Source organism: Vanacampus margaritifer, chromosome 20 (assembly GCF_051991255.1).
Source record: "Vanacampus margaritifer isolate UIUO_Vmar chromosome 20, RoL_Vmar_1.0, whole genome shotgun sequence".
Lineage (NCBI taxonomy): Eukaryota > Metazoa > Chordata > Actinopteri > Syngnathiformes > Syngnathidae > Vanacampus > Vanacampus margaritifer.
In genome coordinates, this window is record NC_135451.1 from 16,540,628 (window position 1) to 16,566,990 (window position 26,363).

A 26,363-nucleotide genomic window follows, 5' to 3' on the forward strand; every position below is an offset into this window, starting at 1 on the left:
CGTAGACGTGTTGTCTCTCGCGCGCTCAGTTTTGAGAGATATCGCCGCCGTCGGAGACGCTTTAATCGCCTTGCGCGCATAAAACAGCTCAATTAAAACCCACACATTTAAACCAATACCTCACCTATAGCAACTGAGCATTTCTTATCTTAGCATGATTACCTTTATGGCAGGAAAGTTTGCCCTACCTTCAACCAACTCAGTAGCCTTGTGGTAGAGTGTCCGCCCTCAGACTGGGAGGTTGTGGGTTCAAACCCCGGCCGGGTCATACCAAAGACTATAAAAATGGGACCCATTGCCTCCCTGCTTGACACTCAGTATAAAGGGTTGGAATTGGTGGGGGTTAGATTACCTTGTGATTCCCGAGCGCAATCATTGCTGCTCACCGCTACCTCAGGGGATGGGTCAAATGCGGAGAACGACTTTCGCCACCACTGGAATTTACCTTTTATTTACCTGTATACCTCAATAAAATTTGAACTACAAACTGCAATAAACTAACACGTTCAGTTGAACAATAAAACTAAAGCAAAACTTCATTAAAACTAAAAACTACAGGGAGCTAATTCAAACTTAAACACAGAAATATGATGCACCTGATGGCGAGCCGACCTGCTCGATGGACGTCTTAACTTTAAAATGGCGTGATTACTGTGGGAATGCTACGGACGAGGCACGGGCGCCGTAAAGTCAAAACGACGTAACTCGAAGACTCCCTCTACAAATGAACTCGACCAAAAGTGCAGTCGACGTCCAAGCCTCCATTGTGAGAGCGAACAGCATGTTCAGCATGTTTTTGTATCTCATTAGAAGTCTCAAGTAGCTAAAGTTGTGCCCCGCTGAGCAAAGTTAGCTTATCTTCTGGACTTGTACAAAAACAAAACAACAAGAAAATACTAACTAACAGACACATACGCGATTATCCTGCTAATAAGGAGGCTAGCGAGCCTCGAATCAAATTGTTATTGTCGTCAAGACGCCGCAAATCTTGCTTTTAAAGCTTTGGCGACATCAGCGCAGTGTTTTGTGCGCGCGGGTGAATGGCGTGATTAAGAAAACAAGGAAGTCGGGGGGGGGGGGGGGGGGAATGCTACAGCGGCGCTACGACAGATGTTGCCGCGCTGATACGCCGGCGAAACGCTGGTCTTTGAACGTGCTAAGTTCCCTGGAAATTCTGCTTAATTCTCCTTTAGCCCCGTCGCCTTTAATCTCGTCATTGTTAACGAGACGCGTCGTTATTTCTCCAGACCAGTCACATGACTTGAAAACACTTGAAACTCTGATGAACCCCCAACACCCCCCCCCCCACCCTTCCTACCCTTCAAGTCATGCGGTTCTTGCTACAAAGAGGAACTCGCATGCCAGATCAGGGTCTATCTTGCGAGCGATGCCGCTAATAAGCTGTAAAAAGGGGATCATCTGATTATCCCTGGTGTGCCGGACCACCGGGACCCCCGTGTTGTTCTGTCCTGATGAAAGGCCTTGGCCGCGGATGGAAGGCGTCCCTTTGGTTTGCCTGCAGCGCGCCCGGGGCTGCTTCTTCTTCTCGCTGATGCCGAGGGACGCCACCTCGCCACCGCGCTCAATATTTGAGGCGTCGCAAAGACAAACATTTACCCTGCCCGTGTTTTCGCACCTGGGGCTTTCTTTGAAGGCACGCCAGCCGCTTCTTGCGCCGTTCTCTGAGGGTCACGTCTTGCTTTTCAAAGCGATATACTAAACTAGAACAGCACTTGAACTATAGTGGAACTAGAAGTACACTAGATTTTACCCCGCGTCTTCTCACCTTAGGGCTTACTTTGAAGGTACGACAAACCTCTTGCAAGAGGTCTGAAGAGAACAAAATTAGCAGGACTTTCACTTATGTCAACCTTTATTTATTCCAGTCGGGCCACTGAGAACAGAATCGTATTTGCAATGCCGACCTGGTAAAGCAAGGCACAATTAAAAACAAAACTAAATAAAAATGTTTTTATACATTATTTAAAAAAAAAAAAAACTGTACTAAAACTGCATTTAACTCATTCACTTAACGCCATTCTCACTGAAGCAACCCCCTTCGCTCCTGGCTGTTTTACTGGATTTGACTGACTCTACCAAAAGAAAGATTAGAGTCTCTTTTTTCATCAGGAAAAAAGTAAATTTTTATGTTTCTGTTTTGCAGCAATTAGCATTAGCATTAGCTAAGTGTCATCATTATTGCCATTCCTGTTGAAAACGCTGGGAAAAAGAACTTGTTGCAACATCACCCTGACTGATCTCTTATACTCTGCTGCCACCTGCTGGCCGTTTTTTTTGTAAAACCTACCATTGCTTTAAGATGAATCAAAGCCTTCTGTATGTTCTAGCTTTAAAAAAAAAAAAAACATTAAAAACGTATCGATACGTTTTTGGGAGTGCTGGACAAAGTATTAAAAAATGTATTGATACGTTTATGTGTTTGAATGAGTTAAAGTTAAACGACAACTACACTTGAAACACACTCAAACTAAATCAGAACTAGGAATAAATGAACTAAAACTACATCTGAGAAAGAAAGAAATACACTAGAACTGCACAAATGATTGAACTACACTTGAATTATACTTGACCCAAACTCGAATGACATTAGAACCACAATAAAACTACACTTGAACAACTATTGAACTAAGTAGAAATTGAGTTCATTAGAATAAAAAAAAAATACTACAACTACACTTGAACTATACAAGAATTGCCTCGGGATCTTCTCACCTTGGCCATTTTTTGAAGCCACTCCAGGCCACTTCTTATCAGGTTCTCCAAGGGTCACTCCTTGGTTTTCTAACCCCCCGCAAGCACTCGCCACCACCCCCCCCCCCTTTCTCCATCCGAAACATACACAAACACTTCAAGATAAATGGAAATGTCTTGTGCAGTCCACATGAAGCGGAGAACTGTAATTACTTGTCGGCACTGCGAGGCCGTTGTTGTGCCGATCACGTTTCGCGGCCGTGACAGCCGGCTCACATAGTTCACTGGTCAGCTGCATTTTGATATTGAGACGGATGCGTGGACGGACGGACGGACGTGGCACGGCTCAGCGATCCCTGAGATCAGCTGGCCGCAGCGATTTTGCCACCGCTCAAATACCCTCCACCGCTGTTGTTCTCCTTTGCGGACCCCCGAGTGATCCAGGTATTAGTCAACTCCGGCCAGGTTCGGGATGTTAAGGAAACACAAAAACAGAATTAACCTTTAAATTAAGTGAGCTGAAATTGCACGCAATTGTGTTGAAGTTCAAAATGGCACCGTCCAAAATTTCAAAATTATTATTGTCATTATTTATGTGGGAAACAAATGTTTTTAGTAAACATACATACAAACGTCCAAATTTTGGACCATTGACTCCCATTATAAATAATGATTTTTCATGTGTTTTGATGCACTGTACACCTTATGCATTTCCCACGATTACCCAATTTATCCCTTCACTGGAGCATCAACTAAACGTATAAAAAAAATTTTTTTACTTTAGAGTCCTAAAAGCCAAAATATACCAGATGGTACTAGAGAGCTAATTCTCATTTTTGGTTGAGCTGATTTATGCGCTTCCTATGTCCCCATTCTTATACCAAAACAAGAAAGCACGGTTGTGATCGAGAGCTCAGGCCTGCGACATCAAAAACAAATAAATAAATAAAAAATATATATGTAAGGATAGGTCTGATGCCATTGAACATTTTGATTTTGGTCGCAAATTTAAAAAATATATTTCCAATAGTGAGCCAAATGTTGGCTTATTTTATGAAAAAAAATTCACGTTACAAGGGCTAGAACTAGACAAGACTGCAATGAAACTACACGAGTCTAATACTAGAAGTAAACAACACAATAAAAGTAGAAGCCTTTATTAGCCACGAAACAGCATGTTCAGCTCCATTTCGATATTGAAACAGATGTGCTACGGTTCAGCGGTGCCAGAGATCAGCTTTCTGCAGCAGTTTTGTGACCCAACAACCCCCCGTGACCTCCTTTTCCCCCGCCAATCTCAGACTGATCCAAGTAGTCGTCACCTCCGGCCGGGCTCAGTCGGCGGGGTTAGCGGGGATACTCGGGAATGTGAATCCAGCGGCCGGGAGATCCGCACCCGCGCCGCCTCCGGCTTAGCCAGCTCGGATTGTGCCATCAGTCAAAAACAACCAGGCTTTTGTGCGAGGATCCGACAGGACCGAGAGACGGTCATCACGACGCCATAAAAAAAAAAAAAAAAAAAGTCATTTTGTCAAACTAATTCTTAAGCGGAGAGATTTTGTTTTTTTCGTTCTCTGGCGTTTCAGCAGCCGCTTTAACATTTGCAAGAAATCCGTGGCTTGAAAAGAAAAAAAAAATGGGCTTTGTCTTCAGGCTTGGCAAAGGAGGGCCAAATGTTTAAGAAAGACGCACTTTTAAAGAAGAAGACTGTTGCTGGACCGCTGACCGGCTAATCGGCGCATAATGTCGACAGATGTCGCATTCACACTTAAAGACAATTAGGATGTTGAAAAACAAACCGCCGCCTCCCTCATTAATCCACGGCGCAATCCCTTCCTCCTCATCCCCTGCGCCAAAAGCCTCCGTGTATTAGCGCGGCGCTAAGAAGGGATGCCGACTCTTATCCTGTGTGTTTGCCCAAGAAAAGCGGCTAAGACCCCGGCATCGCCGCGATTAGCTAATGCTAACAATAGGGGCCATGTTTCCTTAGTGGCTCCTCTGTGTTGCGCTCAAGTGGGTGGAAAGCCCAAAAGTAAACACCGACTCCGGCAAAGGACGATCACGCGTCTGTCGGAATGAAGACAACGAGCCAGCCGAGCCTTGTTCTTTTTCTCCTTATTTTTCTTCGCAGCCGCCAGGTGTGCGGAGGCTGCAGGTGTCGGCGTATTTAGACGCATTACGCGCCGACACGGGCCAAAAGCAAACGCTAAGCCGATTGATGTGCTTCTGCGTTATTGTGCAAGGTCTCTCCATCACCGGTTCACACCTGGGGCGAATTTTAGGAGGTGAGATCGTTACATGTTGCGGCCTAGGCCACATTTTCAGATAATGAACAAAAACGAAATCATTGTTTTAAAACGTGAGGGTGTGCTCTACATGTTACACCTTGGGGTACAAGCATGGGTGACCCCCAAGTTCAAAGGAAGCCCATTCACCCCCCCCCCCCATGTTCCCAACACCTGCGGCCTGCAGGAGGTGGTCGCTTTCCCGCAGATCATAACTCTGACTAGTGACGCTAATGCGTTTTGTAACTGGCTATTATTAGCGGAAACACGACTCGCCGTGTCTGCTCGGCTTGTTTACTCGCAACTCGGACGATGGATTGGCCTCCCCTCCAACAGCATCCCAATAAAAAATAGTCTGGAACGGAATTATTAATTGTGTCAAACATGTGGAATTCATCACTTTTTTTTTTTTACGGTTATCACGAGTTATGGGGCGGAAAACTGGAATGACAGCACGGCAGGTTGAGGCCATAAAAACGAGCTGCTAGCTAAAGGTAGCTAGAATTGACTACACATTGCATCATTTCATTTTCGGTTCCATTTAGCGCAGTGCAATTAATCGAAATTCAATTACAATTTCAATTATTACACTCCACAATTATAAAAACATAATCAAAAAAAGATCATTAATACAAATTTTTGAGTTGTTTAAATGTATGCATTTGCACCTATTTAGAATTTTAAAATAACTTATTTAGTACATTTTGTTTCATCTAAAAGGAACTTGCATAATTATAGTGTTTCACAGAACTTTTAGTTGTCTTAATATTTTTTATTTCTTTTTTAGTCTAAACATTTTCTTGGTTTGTACCAAAAAATGAATGATTGCCCATAATCGTTATTTCAATTATTCGTCCAATTATTTGTGATTTTTTTTCCTTTCATAATCGAGCAGCCCTAATTCCATTTGTCCCAAGTGGAGCCTATCTTGGCTCGCTGCTCACCATGCATACCACCAACCGCACAGCAGTTTCTTTTTTGTTCCAAAAGTCTGCACTACTTTTGGTCCTTCTTCTCAATTTTCTGCCCAATTATTTGTGATTTTTTTTCTTTCATAACCGAGCAGCCCTAATTCCATTTGTCCCAAGTGGAGCCTATCTTGGCTCGCTGCTCACCATGCATACCACCAACCGCACAGCAGTTTCTTTTTTGTTCCAAAAGTCTGCACTACTTTTGGTCCTTCTTCTCAATTTTCAGCCCTGAACGACTGGAACGCAAATTCACCCCGTGTCACCCTTTAAAAAGTTAGAGAGGGATAATGTTTTTATAATAACAAAAATTAATAAAATAATAAATTATTATTGTTATTATTTTATTTATTTTTATTATTAAAAAAATGTACTTTCTTATTTTTATTACTTTATAATTTTGTTTGCTAATAATAAATCCAAAATGTCTTAGTTGTAATGAGGATTTATTAATATGAATTATTTCAGTCATTTTAAGACATTCTGTGGACCCTAATGAACTTTGACAGGTTTTTTTTTTTTTTTTTTACTTTTTCAGCATTTGAACTCAATCAGATTGCCTCTTCCGCGTGACCCTTAGCTACAGGGTGACCCCCGCCCGGCATTTCGTTCCTCCCACACACACAAACAAGAAGTGGCAGTGTTGCTGACTTAGGCCAGGATGTAATGGCCCCTAATGTGGCGGCCCCCAGGGTCCCACACCGTCACCAGCACGCTTCGCTTTCCCTTCAGTAAATAGAGTTACACTTGGCGGTCGGGCTCCGCTGGACTTTTCATTAGCAATCGGCCCCAACTCCATTCACAGCCGATTGATGGCGAACCCAGCAGGCCATTAGCCCCCTAATCAGACTCTTGCTAACCCAATCATCTCGCTGCCGTCCAGCTTTGCTTCAGATGATCTCCGCTATCTCACGTAAGGCTTGCGCCGGCTTGTCGGCTCTCACACATGCGAGGTGGGAGGGGGGAGGCGGAGATGCGGTTTGACTTTGGGCCGTTTGAAGTGCGAGTTGACGAGAGCGAGCTCGGCGTTCCGACAGGCCGCCCCTAATGAGGGAATTAAGCAGGCACGCCGGCCATACTAACGCCGCCTGCGCCACGTATGACGGGCCGTCAGGGACAGACGGGATTACCTCTCACATAAACTGCTGAAATGCTCTCTCAGCTACAACAAAACTGGAAAAAAAAAAAGATTCATTCATAAACGCTACAAAAATGCTCTCACACATTACTGAAATACTCTCTCAGTGCATACATGCTAATGAATAATTCTCAAAAAGTGAAACTAGTGAAATTATTTCATAATATATTTAAATACTCTCTCATTCAACTGAAATGATTTTAGGAGCACTATGAAAACTCACTAACACTACGGGAACATTGACATTACTATTTAAACACTCTCACACACACAAGTTAAAAATTATTCACCCACACGCACTACTGAAATGCTCTCACATTCATAATTGAAATGTTCTCACATTCTACTGGAATGAGCGCTCACACAACTGAAACACTCCCATATTCACTTCTAAACCACTCTCACATACAATTGAAATGTTCTCACACACTCCTAGAACACTCTCACATTCACCTCTAAAGCGCTTTCACACACACTACTGACATGCTCTCACATTCATCATTGAAATGTTCTCACATTCTACTGGAATGAGCGCTCACACAACTGAAACACTCCCATATTCACTTCTAAACCACTCTCACAAACCATTGAAATGTTCTCACACATTCCTAGAACACTCTCACATACACCTCTAAAGCGCTTTCACACACACTACCGAAACACTAAGATTCACCACTGAAATGCTTTCACACACAACACTGAAAAAACACTTTTCGCCAATACGCTATTGAAACGTTCTCACATACACACTCATGGAACACTCTCATAATGCTACTTACAAAAGATTTGTTCATACAGGCACTTCTGAAATGCTCTCTCACATACAAATGAAGAAATCCTGACTCGCACACCCTACTGGAACAGTCTCGCATGCACTACTGCTACAAAGAACACTTGAAAGTTTCTTACGGTAGTGCGAGTCCAGGTAGCCGTTGCGGGGGTCCATGGCGAAGAGGGTCCCCCGGTAGGGCAGGGCGTGTTCTGCCAGGTGGGGCAGGGATCCAAGGAGCTCCTTCTTGAGCGGCGAAGGTCGCTCCTCGGTGGACGTGGAAGGCTCCTCGGTCACGCCGCGCTCCGAGCTGAGGGCGTTGCGCCTCTCGCGGTGGTACAGCGGGCCCGAGCTCTCATCCTCTGCCAAACGACAACAAGGGCTTCATGAGGAAAGACGTTGCAGATACGAGAACGCTTCAGACCCTTACCGCAAGATGGCGCCTCATCATCTGGCCACCATTAACTCATTCAAACCTAAAAACGTATAAATATAGTTTTTAATAATTTGTGCTTCACTCCCAAAAACGTATTTATATGTTTTTTATGCTAGAGCATACAGAAGGCTCTGATGCCACTTCTGACCTGAAGAGGTTGCTTAAAGCAATGGTAGTATTACAAAAAACGGCCAGCATGCGGCAGCAGAGTATAAGAGATCAACTAGGACCATGTTGCAACAAGCTCTTTTTGTTAGTGTTTGTGAATAACGATGATGCTAATTGCTGAAAACGGAAACAGATAGAAATATATGTTTTTCCCTGATGACAGAAGAGACTCTAATCTTTCTTTTGGTAGGTTCCATGTTTTTATTGCAATAGAACACAATATTCTGTGGGCCTTACAAAATCAGTCAATATCCAGTAAAACAGCCAGGAGCGAAGGGGGTTGCTTCAGTGAAAATGGCTGAGAGTGAATGAGTTAATTCACAGTTGCTAATGCACCATTATGCTAGCAAAAGAAAAAAAGATTTGGGGTGTTTTTTTGAAGCGGCTGGAACGGATTAATTGCACTTCCATTCATTTCAATGGGGAAAGATGATTTTGATTTTTAAATCTGACAATGGGTCAATGAATGCAACAATTACAGATGACAGGACTTGTGAGGAACTCAACAATCTTCCCAGTTACAAGACTCAAGATGTTTATTTGTCGTATGCACAGTAAAAACACAAAGATCGCATTGAGCTGTGAAATTATTCATTTCCCGGTTATATATCAATTTTTTTTAAATACATTGTCTTTCCTCACCTACAACCAACTGAGGCTTTTTTATCACCAGTGTAAATATGCCGCATGGGGTTCAGCCACATGTGGGAGTTGCGAAGTGTTCGGGCAAAAGCGTTTCAAACTTGAGGATTTCCCAGAAGTCTGCTCTTAAATTCAGCTTTTTTTTTTCTCTCTCTCCTTCATAATTCCCATGGAGAGAGCAAGAGAGGCTTCCCGACCGCATTCCAAGCTGCCCATTAAACAGCGTCATGGGTTGTATCAAGCGCCCCCTCCCTCACCAACACCCCCCCCCCACTCCCCCCCTTTGGACTGTTCTTAAACTAAATCTCTCATCCGCTGTCTGACGGAGAAATTGGGAGGAGCGAGATCTCTGGGGGGAAAAGCTTCCTGGCACGCTGGCTAAAGAAGGGGATAAACGCCGAGTTGAGTTCAAGGGCTGAGCTCAGCCAAGAAAGACACGGCCTTTGACATGGGGTTTGACCTTTGAACTGCCATCCACGCAGGAGGGACTGAGGGGGGGCGCAAAGTCAGTCAGCCGCCCGACTTGGAGTATTAGCCCTCTTTTTGTCTTTGTTTCTTTAAGAATGTTTATGGGTCAATATGACCCGTATATAAAAGAACAAAAAAAAAAAAAAAAGGCAAAATCAAAAAGTAGGAAATATTGTTTTTAGAATGGATCAGTCGTCTTGACCCGCAACGTGAACAAGATGCTGATGGTTGTAAACTATCTTAGTAAAGCTGCTTGTCATTTAGTTATAAAATAAATACATGTTAAAAAAATTTATAAAAAAAAATTAAAAAAATAAAAATTAAAAATATATAAATTTTTTTAAATATTGTTTATTTTGGATCTTTAAACAGTAATTTAGGGATAAAGCGATTGCCAGCCAGGCCGATTGTCAGCGCCAATATTTGGCATTTTGACAGTTTTTTTTTTTTTAATTTCGATTGTTGATTTACTGTAGAAAACTTCTGTGAGCTTTTTATTTTCTTGAGGTTTTTGAACTTTCTAAGGGATGCTGCTGAGCCTGGATCTCCCTGCACTTGTTGTTAGAATTTTAAAACAAAGATGTCTATTGTCAAAAATAAAAAAAAATAAAAAAAGTTATTTGATAAACATGCTAAAAAGAATTTAAACCAGGTCAAGTCATTATTACATTTTAAAGAATGTTACATAAATATTTAACTTTATACTACAAACGAATATCGTCTCCAAATATCAGTTATCAGCATCCTTGACTACTAATAATCGGTATCTATTGTATCGTACCACTAATTTAACGATACAAATTGCAATTTCTACAGAAATTTGAGGCAATACTGAAAAGTTGAATGTTATTAGCTAAATGCTAATATTTGAAGGCATGTACTTATAAAGTAAATCGAAAGAGAAATGACTTAAGTACTCAAATATGGTCCAAGCAGGGTTCGAACCCAGGTACTCCGTGGTGGTGCTCTAACCACTCAGCTAACGTGACTTGTTTGAAATCATGGCTAATGGCGTATTTAGTTTTGAAAAATTGTCATCTGATGCTAACAGCTAGCATGCATTTATTGATTTCAGTGAAATTATAATGCATTTCTTGATATGGTAGTCAGTTGGTATACATTTATTTCACTTAGCATAACGGCCATGAATATATTTGCCATGTACAGTCCAAGGTGGGATTCAAACCCGTGACCTCCTGGTTACTGGATAATGCACAGTTGTAGGCACGGAGGCGGGACTTAGAAAAAGTTCAACGTCAGTCCCATTGAAAATGAATGGTTGATATTTTACATTCAATTGTGCCAATACTAGAAGTAATGTGAAATTAGACGATAAATAAAATATATCTACAAAATATATTGCTTCGGCTTTCCCACATATGTTATTTTGAACTTTTGTTGAGTAGCGCACGTGCGTGACTTTGACTCAAACGCACACTCGAGCGTTTGACGCGCTTTGCGTTATTTTTCGAAAAAAAACGTCCGCTAGGGACCACTTTTCAAAAGTTTGTATTTCCTGGACGCAAAAAAAAAAAAAAGCCTCTTAAGTGCGTCTCCGCAGCTCAAATTGGCCAGCAGACATGAGCGCCCAGCGGCCTTTTAACATCTACATGGCTCCATTTATAAAACATCAGAGAAATAAGCTCATAAATATGAACCGCAGTCAGCTTGCGCGTTCTCACGTGTCGACGTCAGACGGTGCGAGGGAAGCGCCGGATGCCAGTTTTTCGTTTTCGGGCGCACGTGGCGCTCGCGGCCTCCACTTTTTCCAGCCCGTGTCGGCGGCGGCGGCGGCGGCGGCGGCGGCAGCGGCGGATGAACCCGATTCCCCAAATCCCTTTATGTTAATATTGCGCTTTGCAAGAGCCAGACCTATTAATCCAGCTTTAGAGCGTATAAATGCCATTATTCCCTTAATAAGATCACGGGCTGCGCCGTATGGGATTAAATGCTTATATCATAACTGACGCTGTCATTTCCTGCGGATGAGGGCGGCTCGCTGCTCTCTCAGCCTGTCAGTTCCGCGTTAAAGGATCCCGACAATTTGCCGCCGCCGCCGCCCCGGCATGGAATAAGAGCGGCACCCGTGGGCTGCCGAATTTTCTTCGCCGCATCCTCGCCATTCTTAAATCTGGCCTCATAACGTAACGCTCTTAAAGTTGCGTCGTATAATCTGGCCTGCTTTGTTGTTCCTAATTGGCTGCGAGGACGCCTGCCGCGTTGCGTCGCTTGAGGCAGCGCTTCTCAAACTTTTGACGCCAAAGACCACCTTGAAAAATATTTGGCATGACAGCCGTCATTAACGACACCGAAATGCAACGGCGCGGTGGGCCGAAGGCTATGTTCATATCACAGGTTCATTTACGAGGGCTTTGCCAATATGCTCCATTACAATTCCCTTTTTTTTTTTTATTATTGTTTTTTTTTTTTTCTGGAGAGCTCAGTATTGTTCATTCGGTAATTTTACCGATTTGACATGTCATCATCATTGCTCTTTTTTTTTTTTTTTATGTGGGTGAATACGTGTATGTGCGTGCGAGTGTGTGTGTGTATTCATTAGTTCACCTAAAACCTATCAAAAAAAATCCCATACCGTTCACCTAAACCGAACACTTCCAGCCAGAGTCGTGAGGCCGTCAGGAGACCCGAGGAAGGACCGAAGAAAGGAAAGGAAAGTGAAATCCAGCACCGACCAGACGCCACCAACCAGCGTCCTTCACCAACCCCAGAGACATCTAAATTCCCTTTTTTTTTTTTTCTGGAGAGCTCAGTATTGCTCATTCGATAATTTTACCGATTTGACATGTCATCATCGCTCTCCTTTTTTTTTTTTTTTTTTTTTTATATATAGATTTATTTATTTTTTTGTATGTGGGTGAATATGTGTATGTGCGTGCGTGCATTCATTAGTTCACCTAAAACCTATAAAAAAAATAAATAAATCCCATACCGTTTCCCTAAACCGAACACTTCCAGCCAGAGTCGTGAGGCCGTCAGGAGACCCGAGGAAGGACCAAAGAAAGGAAAGGAAAGTGAAATCCAGCACCGACCAGACACCACCCACCAGGCCACCAACAGGAGTCCTTCAGCAACCCCAGAGACGTCTAAATTCCAACAAATCAGGGAGACCTCAAGAGACCAATTCCGATTTGTTGATATCAGACCCAGCCGAAAATCCTTGCAATTGCCACAAACGTGTCAGGACTGCGACCGTATTCATTTCCGTAAAAAAAACACTGCGCCGTGTGAAGTCGTCGTGTTTTGCGCGCACGCGTCTCACTTCGACCTCCGTTCACGTTAGCTGTCGCGTTTCTTTTTGCCATGTGGACAATCGCGCAAAAAGAAAAAAAAAATCCAACTGGGCTTTCATGCCCTGCAGTGCGAGTCGACCCCCGAGGCAGTTTTAGTAAAAAAGGAGAGTTCACATTTTTTGTTACATAATGTGCAATTTGAATAGCAAAACTGCGCTGAAATAATTCTGGATAGGGATGGACGAGTATCGAGAGGTATCGGTATCGGGCCGATACCTGGCCTCATTTGAAGGTATTGGTACTCGTGATGCTGGTGACGGCAGTCAATACCGTCGTCGTCCGTCCTCTTGTGGCCATTTTGTGATCAGGAGCAAAGATTTAGAAATTAGGAAAATAGAAAATTGACAGTAACTTTATCAAATTTTAAGGGAAAATGCTGTATTGGGACATTTCATTAAAGAAAAAAGTTGGGTCAAAAGTAATATTTATGAGTTGTTTTACACTAAAAGAACCATTTCTAGACTCAAATTTGGGTCAAATTGGCTCAAGTAGAGGATCGACCCAAAGTTTGGTTACTTTTGACCCAACAGTTTTTAGAGTGTTCTTTAAAATTCTTGTTCTTTTTTTGTGTGTGTACAGTATGTGTGAGGGGGGGGGGGGGAGTGTTATGAATTCAAAGTACTTGTGGTTTCAGTGTCTTGTACTGATAAAGGTTTTAAAAAAAAAAAAAAGGTATCGAACATACCAAGTACTGGGTTAAAAAATAAAATGTTTAAGCTACTGTACACTCAGTTGGGTCAACAAATAACCCAACTATGGGTCAAAACTTGACCGATCCTCTACTTTGGTCAATTTGACCCAACTTTGAGTCAAGAAATGGGTCTTTATTCTTTTAGTGTAAAACAACTCATAAATATTGGGTCAGAACCTTTTACTTGGGTCCAAAAATGGGGTCATTTTGTATGAAACAACCCAGAAAGTGGAGTCCAATTTTGATCCAACTGTTTTTAGAGTGTAATACTGTGCAAACTTTAAATGGAGTATTTCTTCGCATAAGTGCAGAACCTTCCGGCAACGACGACGCCTTTTTACACTTCACCAATGTCAGCGGCGGGGAAAACCGGCAGCTTGGCTGGCCGATGTGAAAGCGCTTTACGACCCCCCCACCCCTCACCCCCCCGCTGAGGTCAAGCGACTAATGGCTCAATCACAGCGATGTCATACGCTCGCAAGCGTTACCATGGCGAGACCGGCGGGTTCATCAATGTCCCATATAGCACCTTAAGGGGCTTCATTATTGCGGTCCCGAGCACCTTCAATGGTTCGCCAAACACTGGCGGGCACAAAAGGCTCAATTGACTCCCGGGCGGACGACCACAGAAGAAGAAGAAGCTTTTCTCTTCCACTTTCACAAGAAGTTTCCCCTCCGTCATGTTTTATTTCCCTGTTTTTTCCCATGGTGGCCGCATGCCGGCCTCCCTCCGCCGGTTCGTGGGTCCGTTCAAAGCAACAGAAAAACAGCAGGCCGGGCCTCGGCAGAACCAAAAAAAAAAAAAAAAAAAACGAGAACTATCCCGTCTCTCGCTCTCTCTGGTGATTGAATTTCTTAACATCTTTTCAAAAAGCGCTTAAATGCCTGCAGGCGAGAGGAAGAAACAAGCTAATGGCGGTTGGGGAGCGCTGAACAAATTTCAGAGGCCTTCCCTGCTCGCGTTTGAGCTTGAAAGCGCGCCGGCGCCTTTCAACTGTTCAAAGTCCTGCTTCCTCCTGCAGTGTCACTGAAGGATTTGAAAAGAAGGTAATTGTGCTTCGCTGCCGTCCTGATCAGAGCGCGCGCCCCGGCTTTAGTACTTGCCGGCGCCACTCGAAAAGGTAGCCGGCGCTCCGTCGTGCCGTCCTTCCCCGAGCGCCTTTTAGCGTCGGCGCTCGCTCGCTCGCTCCACCCGGCGCGGCGTCCTCGCCTTTCAACGCCTGCGAGCGCCGCTCATTAAACTCCCCAAAGTCCCGAATGTGGCTCTCTCGTCTCGTCCGTCTGTCTTTTTGTCAAAACAGGCCGCGAGAGTAAAAGCGACGACTTGAAACGAGGAAAAGCGATCGCCCTCCGTTTATCGCTGGTGGTTTCTGCAGGTATCATCAAATCTAATTGAATGCGTTTTTTAATTTTATGTAATTTGATTCAAATGTTTATTTCTAACTAATCGCATGATTTCCATAGTTAACTCGCCATTAATCGCAAATTAATCGCATGTTACAGCTGCTCTAAATGTACAACGAAATTTAAAATTCAAGTTTTTCACACTCTTGTTAATGTTTAAAGCGGTCAAAATTAATCGATTATTAAAATGAATAGACAACTATTTTAATAATCAAATAATCGCTTGGAGACTTTTTTTTTTTAATTTATTTAAAATGGTCCAATTGTCCAAAATGGTCGATTGAATATAAAATCGCATGAATTCCATAGTTAACTCGCGATTAATCGCAAATTAATCGCATGTTACAGCTGCTCTAAATGTACAATGAAATTTAAAATTCAAGTTTTTCACACTCTTGTTAATGTTTAAAGCGGTCAAAATTAATCGGTCATTAAAATGAATAGACAACTATTTTAAGACTTTTTATTTATTTATTTAAAATGGTCCAAATCCTCAGATTTTAGCACATCAACAGTAATTGCTGACTGATTTCTGTAGTCCTTCATGAAAGAAGACAGAAAAATAAGACATTTACAAACATCTGCTTTAACTTTGGAAACAATGACCGAGCCGGTAACATAGTACAACATCAATCTTTTTTTTTTTTTTTTTTTTAAATCACTGCACGAATACGAAGTATGAAATAAACACCAATCCCTGGTTAATAACAGTATTCAGAGAAAAAATGCTTTTGTAATACACTTTAAATGCAAATTCAAATCAATCCAATTAATCGATGAATCCATTGAATATAAAAATCGCACAGTTAACTCGCGATTAATCGCAAATGCATACATCTGCTCTAGATGTACAATAAAATGTAATCAAATTCAAGTTTTTCATACTCTTGCTAATGCTAATGCCGTAATATAAGGAGTAAACCTTATATAAGGGAGGATGACTGTTACAACGAAATGAAGTGGCACCCCAACAATTCCGACAACCCTTAAAAACCTTCTCCCCCCCCCCCCACCCCCTCCCCCGCCGAAGGCAGAGGTTAAAAAACAAGGACTGCTCCTTCCTCCACATGCTAATCCGCCTTTCACTCTCAAGCATCTGATTTGCCCTCCGGCCTCAACTCTTGTCAGTCTCCGAGGCCGGGACGTGCGCGTTTCAGGGGGCGCACAAAGGCCCGCTGCAAAAAAAAAAAAAAAAAAAAGAGAGAAAGAGAGAGAGAGAATCCCACCCCCCCAACCTCTCCGCCAACTCCGACAACCCCCACCCCCCCCCCCCCCCCCCCAACCGGCGTCTTTTGTGCAGCCCAAACATCAGACGAGGTGTTGTTGCACCTCTGAGCCAAAGCCAGAGCGAAGCGGCGGCGCTTCACCTTCGGCGCCTCAAAGAAGCGCTCGTCAACGGCACAAACAGGTTTTGGCTGCACCTCGAAGGGACATGAAGCGAAATCGCGCAAGCACTTCCGTCTTCAAAGCCGCTCTCCTCCTGCGCAGTAATCTCTTGCTCCCCTTTATTCAGCCCTCCTCCTCCTCCTCCTCCTCCTCTTTCTCTTGCAAATCAACTCCCGGGAAAAAGACGGGAGACGCCCCCCCAATTAACAATGAGCAGGAGAAAATTCCAGCAGCTGGCTAGAGTTTAATAAGAGCACCTCTCCAAGCGGCTTAGGCTTATGTACCTGATTTGCCGCAATAGACGCCGAGGAATCGGCGGTGATTAGCGGGCCGGGCCTGGAAGAATCGGCGGAGAAATCGGGAACCCGGCCTGACGCGATGACGGCGAGCGGGGATTAAGACGAGAGGGTTGCGTTCTCGTCGGCCGACAGGTGACCTGCGAGGCGGGTCCACAGCCCGGGAAGTACCCGGTGTCCTTTTAGCAAATTAGCTTCGCTCAGTTTGGGATGCTTAAAAGTTCCAGGGGGAAAAAAAACTATCTCTGGAATCCGAAAATATTATCTGCAGTCAAAAGTCAAAAAAAGTAAGGATGAAGGAAAATAGAATACCAAAATAACACCAAAAAAAAGTTAAGGGAAAACTATAAATATATTGAATAATTAAAACAATTACAATAATTAAATATATAAATTCTAAGGTAAATGTAGAGTAAAAAATAAAAAAATAAATGTACAATAGTAAAGGCTAAACTAATTTGACTAGCAATAAGAAATAAAAATTAAATGAAAAAAAATAAGATAAAATTGAAATAAATAATAAATCTGAACAAAAATAAGTCTATTGTACAAGTATATTTTTTAAAAATTATTAAAATACTTAAAGAAAACATCGAAACACTTGTATATTTGTCTACTGTAAAAGTAAACTACAAATAATCAATGTAAAAAATACTGAAAAATACTAACATAAACACTATAAATCTACTAAAAATGAACAATGTGAAGACAATTTTAAAAATGTAAAAAAATACAATGAAAAATACTACAAATGAAGATAAAATGATTATAAATAATGAATCTGAGCAAAAATAAGTCTATTGTGCACATGTATTCAAAAAAAGAAAATACTTGACGAAAAACGTCAAAAATAATTGTATATTTGTCTAATATCTGCTGTAAAAGCAAACTACAAATTATTAATATAAAAAAATATACATATATTAACATAAAAATAATTCTACCATAAATCTACTAAAAATGAAAAATATGAAGAACTTTTTTTAAATGAAAAAAAAAGAATAATGTGAAAAAAAACTGTACAAGTAGTCTAAAGATTACCAAAAAAGTAAAATAAATAAATAAATAAAGCAACCACTGCTTTATAAGTTTGAGTAAATCGTATCCTGGTGCTGGAATCCTGACAACTTCATTCACGTTGATGCAAATTGTCTTGGGAGGCATTGGTCAATTTGCCCGCCTTTAGCGGTACGATGTTTTTGGTCAGGCTCAATCGTCACAGAAGACTGAAAATCGTCTTTGCATATGAATGCGACTGCCAAACTCCCGGGAAAAAAATATTTTCCCTCTCAATGAAAACTTTGACCGATAGCACCTTGCCCAATAAACTTGTGAGTTTCCTGAAAGTAACCTGTGTTGATAATGGCGGAACTGGATTCAACTGTCAGCAGGTACGGAGGGTACGAGGGTCCCGCTCTTGGTTAGCAGTCGGCAGCTGATTTCACACGCCACAAATGCCCACTTCAATATTCATGCAGGCAAATTCAACAACTCCCACATCTCAATTTGGCTCCCAGCAGCCCGTTCACGACCCCCCCCAAGCTACGCCAACCGCCGCCCGCTCTCTCTCTATGCCGCCGGGGGTCTGCTGGGACGCCCCCCACCACCCCGGCCCCCAGGAGCTCAGCCTCTCGCAGTCCCGGCCGCCGGGCCGCCGGGCCGGGGAGGGGCAAATCAAAGCCTGCCCGGCTCCTTCCATCTTAGCTGGCGCTCACCTCAAATCAAGCTCACAGCGGGATTGTGTCATGCCAAGACTCCGCCGGCCCCCTCGGCCCCCCCCTTGTTCGCCCCATCAGGGGCGCGGCAGCTCGAAACCCCACCGGCATGTCATCAGGGCCACATTGTGATGGAGCAATGAGCAGAGGGGGCCCGCGAGAGCTGAAAAAGCCGCCACTCGAAAATGCACATTGATGCCTTTTTTCGGACTGTCGACGGTTACGCGGCTTTTAAGACTTTTCACTCAAAGTCCAACCTTGGCCTGAATCAAACACCGAAAGACGCATTAGATGGCAGCTTCAAAGCCAAAGGTTCCATTTGGCGCCAGTGATGGGCTGGAACCCGTGTCTTCTGCGGCATGATTGCGCAGCGATGTAACTTCAGTTCTACAGTACAGAATTAGCGACGCGACTGTTTCGATAACACATCCGATTTCCCAGGACACGTCGATGATGTCATCGTTTTGGCCTCCGCACAGCAAAATGTATTCCAGCCAACTTGGAAAGCGAAACATGCGAGTAGCAACCTGCGCACGTCACGACGTTTAACTCATTCACTCGCAGCCATTTTCACTGAAGCAACCCCCTTTGCTCCCGGCTATTGTGGATTCACTGTGGGTTGTACCTTGATATAGCGCTGAATTTTCAGAGATTTTTAAAAACTTTTTGGGCCGATTGTCCAGTTGAGTTGCTTTTGTTTGCGTCGCTCGCTGTGCGGCGGGCCCGGGACTTTCAGCAAAGGGCACCTTGGCCGGCGTTCTTAGCGGCGTCAAACACCAAGAGATGCATCTGACCGCAACTTGAAAGCCAGAAATTCCATTTAACGCTGCCGGCCAATCGGCTTACGGAACGTATCAGCGCGGCTTCAGACGCTCACGAGCCGACAACAACGGGCCGCAACCTGTTACGTAGTTCCAAATGTCCTCTGGAACGAGGAGACATGAGCGCCCCGAATTAGCACCGGCTGGGACGGTGCTTGGTTGATTTAGGGGGGCTTGATCTGGGCACGCTTCCCAGCATACCAGCAGTGGGCCAGTTTCCACCAGGGTCCAAACAGCAGAATCCCACTTCTGACACACACACACACACACACACGAGCGAGAGCGAGCCGGACCGGTCTGTGGCACGCCGATTAGGACGGGCTCGCCAAGAGAAATGGATCCGGGGCCAAAGCAAAGAAGTGGCGAGCCAACAGTTGGGATCCAGTAGAGAGGAGGGAAAAGAAATGAGAGGGAAATCCAAAAAGTGCCACTTTGCATGAGAAAGCAGCAGTTCATTGCACTTCATTCAAGTGCTGTAAGCCCTTGTTACACTTTAAGGATCTAGTCAAATACGGCTTGCTTTTTAAAAGCAACATTTGAGCAATAACACCAAAATTCGAAACAGAAAAAAAAAAAATCTGAAAAAATCGGGGGGAAAAAATCGGAAAAAAGATCGGAAAATAGACCTAACAAAGTCTACTCAGAAATTCACAAAACAAAAGAATGAGGGGACAAAAAGCTCAAATCCAATTTTTGTGTTTGTTTGCTGCTACTAATGAAGACACGCATTGGAGTCGAGAAGTGGATGAAGGCAGGAGGCGGTGCTTAATGAGGCACCTGCCCGCCAGACATCGACAAGCACGTTAGCTCCTAACGAAGGCTAGCGGGCTAATTTAACTTTTGACATTTGATAGCTAAGGAATGAGGGGGGATCAGCCATTTATCTGGAACAGGATTACTCCCCCTCCCCCCCTCACCCTCGCCCGCTTCCCCCCTCCACCCTGCCCCTCACACACACACACACACACACACACACACCAGCCCAAAAAAAAAAAAAAAAAAAACCTCTCAGAGTCAAGCCCGGATTCATTAATTTTCCTCCTGCTAAGCACTTTATCAATGACTGGCGCTGCTCCGCCGCGGTCTCTCCGCGCCGTCCGCCGCGCTCTCCGAACTGCAACCGTAGTTGTAAGTGGGACATCGCCGATGCACATTTTCGGAAGTTTGGAAACGGTCACGGTAGCATTTGCGACATAAAGGTCACTCGCTAGGACGTTAAAATGACGTCCTTCGCTGTTCTTAGTGAATTCCAAAAGTGTCTTTCAAAGGGCTCCTTGTACACGAAACTCACACAGTGAACAGAAAAAATAAACTGTTCACGCAAAGTTGCAATCATCCAGTTGAGATTCAGAGTTCAACCCAAACTCTTACTGGAGAGACTTTGGAATGTTAGCATCGGAACCGAAAAAAAACACATTGGAAAGCTTTCACACACTGTCCGCAGTGATGGGACCAGCGGCCGCTATCACTCATAAGAGGTGCGAGAAGGAAATGCGCACGGGTAACGGCGAATTAGTCTCGGTCGGACACCCGCTGAAGGCCGAGCGTCTCCATTACACGTCGGACGCGGGGCTGCGCGTGAGCGTGACGAATTCGGGTGAAACGAACGGCACAGTCGGGCCTTTCATGCCGCAGCTGGCAACACTCACGCCGTCCAGCCCAACGCGGTCAACTTTTTTTCTTACCAGCAAGTATGACAATCACAATTCCAAATGGCAGGCCAGGTGCCGTAAAGCCAACACGCTAACTACCTGTTAGCTGTTCTGGACGCAGACTAACTCGCCGGTGTTCGACCGACAGGCTAATCGCAACGAGGTTTGGCCTTAAACGTTCAACACATGATTTGAAATAAGGTTCGTTAATTTCTCGAAAGCTCAGAGGCGCCAATGTGCCTCACAAGGATTCTTTTTTTTAACTCTTTGACTGCCAGACGTTTTCAGAAAAGGGATGCCGTGGGTGCCAGTCAATTTAAGCATTTTGACTGATCTTTCAAGGTCCACAGAAAATTTTGTGTTTGGACTATGGAAACACAAATACTACCAAATGAAAGATTGGACTCTCATCTTTCATCAGAAAAAAAAGGTTGTTTCTACCTTATTCCGTTTTTCAGTAATCAACAATAGAAAATGGTTAGTTTCACCCAAATGCTCTGTTTTGAAACAAACGTCTTTTAACGTCTTTGGCACTCCTTCGTAGGATTTTACTAAACGTTATTTAACGTTTTTGGCAGTCAAAGAGATAAGCTTGTCAAGCATTGTTTGCCTTCCAATTTGTAAAAACATCATTACGATGTCAGCTTCTAGCTCAGACTTGACCTTGGCTGCTTGATAAAAAAAGCTCTCGACCTTCATTGGCCCAACAGACAAAACTTAAGGTGAACTCCGAGTCATCTTGAGGCCACAGTTCGGAAAAACTGTTGCCGGTTGCAGTGATGGGGTCCAAATATAGCAGCTCCACTTCACGGTCTTTCACTTAAAATGTCATCTGTGGGTTTTCCAGAACACGCCGCACCCTACGTCCTTTTTCCGCCGTCCTTCAGCGATCCCGTCCCCTCCACTTTAATGACCTGTCCTGCCGCTCGCGTTGCCTCTCAGATCCATTTTCTAATCCGGGCATTACTTCCCCATTAATCCCACAACCCACATGGAGTAAATATTGACTTGAGCCGCATATCTGCTATCCTTATTGGAATGTCGAGGGAAAGTGGCGTTAAAAGTGATCACTGTAAGCTCAAGGCTACTTTAGGATTTAAGTGTAGCGTCACCTTCCCAACCGTCCTCAATCTCTCGTCGAGTCACTCATCGCAGTCTCCTCAATATCCTACATTTTACTGCCCCCCCCCACCCCCAACTCTGTTCCTTTCCTCACTGCATGCAGCTCCCTCTTCATTCACTGTACACCACCTCCAAACCCCTCCCTCGTGAACTCCATGGGGGGGTGGGGGGGCTCGCACAGACCCACGCAGAGTTGTCCCAGAGCCAAACCCAGAAACAAAGAGCCCACAGAGAGCGGCCCAGACATAATATGGAGTGCCTCTGACAGCACTCCAAGATGAAGTCATGAGGTCGCCAAATAGTTAATAATAATGCCCCTAACACCAGCACCATCAATACCACCATTTAGCGGCGGAGAAAATGAGCGCCTGCACGCATGTGTGAGTGTCTGCAGTGTGCAACAAGTGCGGACGGATAAAAAGCTTTTAAAAACGTCATCAGATACTCCGGCGGGCCCTTTGTGGATACCAGAGGAGGGAAAACAAAACTTTTGGCTTCGCTCCAACGAAGTTGAAGTAAACCCCCACCCCGGCGACGTTCCTTATTGGAGTTTGTCTGACAAGAAACATACCCGAGTGGTAATGGAGCCGTCGCTAGTCAGTCAGGAAACATTGGCGGAGTCTCCCAGCTGCAGGTGAGGTGAGGTTAGATCGGGTAAGAAAGACACGAGTGTCTCAAAATGGTTCAGGGTGTTTTCAACTGTGCTTCTTCATAAACGAGCTGAACACAGCGTGTGTTCTAGTTTTCAGCCAGAAAGAAAGAACTCTATCCACTGATGACTCTTGAATCCAAAGAAGAACCAAAGTGTGAAAACCCAGACCGCCTTCTGCGATCTGAATTGGCTTTACCTTCAAGTCCAGTTTGCTTAACCCGTGCATTGTGAACACAAAGTGGTCCAGGTTCAGCTTTTGTATTGTCATCGTCTTGGTCTGATGTGTACACTACCAGAAAGACAACGAGGATCTATTTAGAACCAAGTTTCAGGTGAACACATTCAACTTTTTGACTTAAAAACACAATGAGTTCTCATCAAAACTGTATTGGATCGCCTCGTAAAATAGACCAAACATTCAACCTTAAGGGAAAAAACGATTCAGTTCTGATTGGGTCTGATCTCAATTCAATCTTGTGAACTTGAGAGAGTACTTTACCTATAAACTGTGCAGATGTGAAACTAATCAAACCTTGAAGACCCTTTCCAGAGCACTCTGGCTTCTTTTAGAGTGTTGGATTGGACAGATTGAGGGACCCGATGTGGAAACGTCCTGACTTCAGTTTAACGTGCAGAGTGTTCACATGTGACCAAAAAGTTTGGATAGACGGCTGAGAAGGACCGAGTGTGAAAAGACCCTCGCCGGATCTTTGCAGGTGGGAGTGCGGATTCCATCATTGATGTCACAAAATGAAGTGGGCCTCTTAAAATGCCTTTACGGGATGAAGGAGTGGGAATCGAGGTAGTCGGTGAAAGACAGCTTTGCAATTGCTTCACATTAGAAGGGCTCGCTCAAGTTCACGTTGCGCTGTCGCTGCAGACATTTGTTTCCCCCGACAAACTCCGTCCGCGGCAAACACATCTGAGTTCAATTCTCCGCGTGCCCTCTCCTTCGGAAAATCAATTCCTCTCAGAGCGGGGCAAGGGGATTACACCGTCCCTCCCCGGATCCAACCCGACAAATGGTTCTTATCGCTGACAGGCCCCCTTACTCCGGTTCCTCATCTCCCTTTTCCCCATCCAGGAGGAGAGACTCACCGCGCCAGTGCGGATGTGATCCCGGGCTCTCTCTGCCAATAATGGCAACTCTTTTCACACTCCAAACCTGAGCTATTTGCGAAAGCCCCGGGTGAGACAAGGGTGGGAAGAAGAGCGAGCACAGAGCACAGAGCGCTGCTGCCGCTCCGCCGTGTCTGCTTCCAATCAATCGCCAGGAATCACTGCCATGCTTTCTGGCCTTTGATCCGAGCTCCTCTTTCGAGAGAAAGAGAGATCTGGTTGGCGGGGAGAAGGGTGAGACTCGAGGCCCAGTGGGAGTGAAGGTCAGGGGGGAGGGATTAAGGGGATGCAGGGGCCTCTTGTTCATGCAAACCTGAAAGCTTGAGTTGATCAACTTTGTCAGAGGCTGAGATGCAAGCTTGTGTCGTTAACATACAGACTGGAGGAGTACTGCCTTGGCAGAGGTCACCAGGCATTGAGAGGAATAATCCAAAAGGTTGTGGTGCGGATCCAGATAAAGTTGGCTTGGAGTGAATGAGTATCAGCCACAATTCAAAAGTTTCTGAAAATATGCCTTGGCTCTGATATCAGTAGAACGTTTACAAGTGCTACAACCAAAATTGCACTCGTGTGTAAAGCTACTAACAAGGAAAAGTTGCGACAAGAGTTTTGGCCCATATGGTGACACTTAATGACGCCCCACTTGAAAATTTAAAGTATTGAACTCTTTGTACTTGAAAAGTCCTGTTTGTGCTAACAAAACTGTACCCGATGCTGATCTGAGATGAGCGTTCCAACTCATGTCCCAATTTTCTCACACAATTACAAGCATAAATGAAAACTAACATTTGCAAAACCCGCATCTGGCATATTTTCTTGGCTGAGATCTGAACAAAAAAGCGTCGTTCAAGTTGTGTCTATTTAGCCTTTTGTGCACACGTCCAACTCAAATCCACAAGTAATTCCCCAGCCAAACTCGAACCTTTAACTAATTATATGTTCTCACCACAGGATGATGTGTGTCAAGGAAGCGTTTAAAACCCAAAACTGGAAAACGTTTTTGCCATCGCAAATTTCCTTATGATCAACACCAGATGCGGCGTGCAAAAGCTATTAGACGCCAACGTCCGTCACTGCGTGAATAGAAACAGCAGGCCTGTTAGGCCAGGGCCACGCATTGCCACCATGACTTTAGCAAGGGCCCAAGAGCAGACGAGCACAACAGAGCGCGAGGGGAAGGAACGCACCATAATAAATCCTCCTGGCAGGCTCGGGACGCTCCTGCTTTTGTTCCTACTGGCAGGGGGGAGGCCACCGATGCCTGACAACACATAGGAAAAAAGTACAAGCATAATCAACTACTGTTTCCCCACTTTGTGGGTTTACGGGGCCCCTGAACCTCCCGCTCTCAGAGGAATGAGATCTGGCATGGGTGGAGTGGTGTTGGGATGTTGCTTGGCTAACCCCAACCCTAACCCCATTACATCATATCCCTTGGGACAGGCTCATTATCTTTTCTTTTTTTTTTTTTGGAGTGCGGAGGGGGTGTTGATCATCGGTCTGGGGACTTGTCTGTGACCTCCGGTGACCATCTATTTCTCACTGGTCTGTGGAACCACTTCTGTCCAGTGTGGCTGTAAACGATCCGTCAGAAATCTTGCCTGCAGTCACTTTTCCTCAACGAGGAGCTCCATGACCGTCAAAACTGTGACAAGCTACAATTCTGAGGCCCGAAGTTGCTAGAAACAATTCTGGCCGCACCTCCCCGCCCCCCCCCCCCCCCCCCCCGAGGCCATTGAAGCAAGCGTGCTTCATCCGTCGGCGCTGCGGACGGAAGTCTGCCAGACGAGCGAGTCCAAGACCGGGCTGGAAGGCTCATGTTCCCCTCCGCCCTGAGTAGCAGTGAGGCTAAGCTAATCCTGCGCCTCGGGCCCCAGCGAGGTGGCGCTGCCAAAGCCCGTCCCCCTGCTGCTGCAGGAAATTGCCTTCAGTCCAGAGGTCCATGAAATGAGTGTGACTCACTGGTGAAAGCAAAGCACGCCCACAGTTTTTGTGTCTACAGGTACATCCTAAATGAACCTTCTTCTCCTGAAAGGTTCTCATGCATTTTTATGTATTATTTATGCAACAAGAAGGGGGTTTATTGGACACAAATACCTAGTTTTGCTGTGAGGGGTTTGTGTGTCAGCCCCAAAACGCCTCCTCCATTGTGCTGTTTGACCCGCGGGCCAGGCAGTACTCCCTTGAGGTTCCTTATCCCTCCATCAGTCCTTTCTCATTAGCCCCACAGACCCAGAACCCGGAGTAAAGCAACATGAAGGGAGGCCCTGCTTCCTCCTCTGGACCCCCACCAAAAGCACACAGCACAAATGCAGATGGAAGGAATCCCCGTCGGACCGAGTGGTTCCGAAGCACAGATCGGGTCGCTGCGTATGCCCCCCCCCCCCCCCGCCCCTTCTCAGATATACTTTTTTATTCTTGAACAACAAAGGAGGAGATTTTTCATCCCTTTGGTGGCAACACGAGGAGGGAGGAGGAGAAGGCGGAGACGGGGCAGGACACGGCGGAGAAACAGTTGATTATGAGTCCCATCAAGTGATCAATGATTTCATTAACAAGACGGATCACGCAGCTGTCATAGTGCTGACACGGGCTGAGGGATGATCCG

General features: G+C 44.8%; 1 protein-coding gene across 1 annotated transcript in view; it reads right to left on the reverse strand.

The window, feature by feature from the left end:
- Positions 1-26,363, reverse strand: part of gli3 (GLI family zinc finger 3) — a 112,275-nt gene that overhangs the window by 58,970 nt on the left and 26,942 nt on the right. The window contains exon 3 of the mRNA XM_077554800.1: positions 8,013-8,234. Coding sequence (XP_077410926.1) covers positions 8,013-8,234 — 222 coding nt within the window. The remainder of the gene's footprint in view (positions 1-8,012; positions 8,235-26,363) is intronic.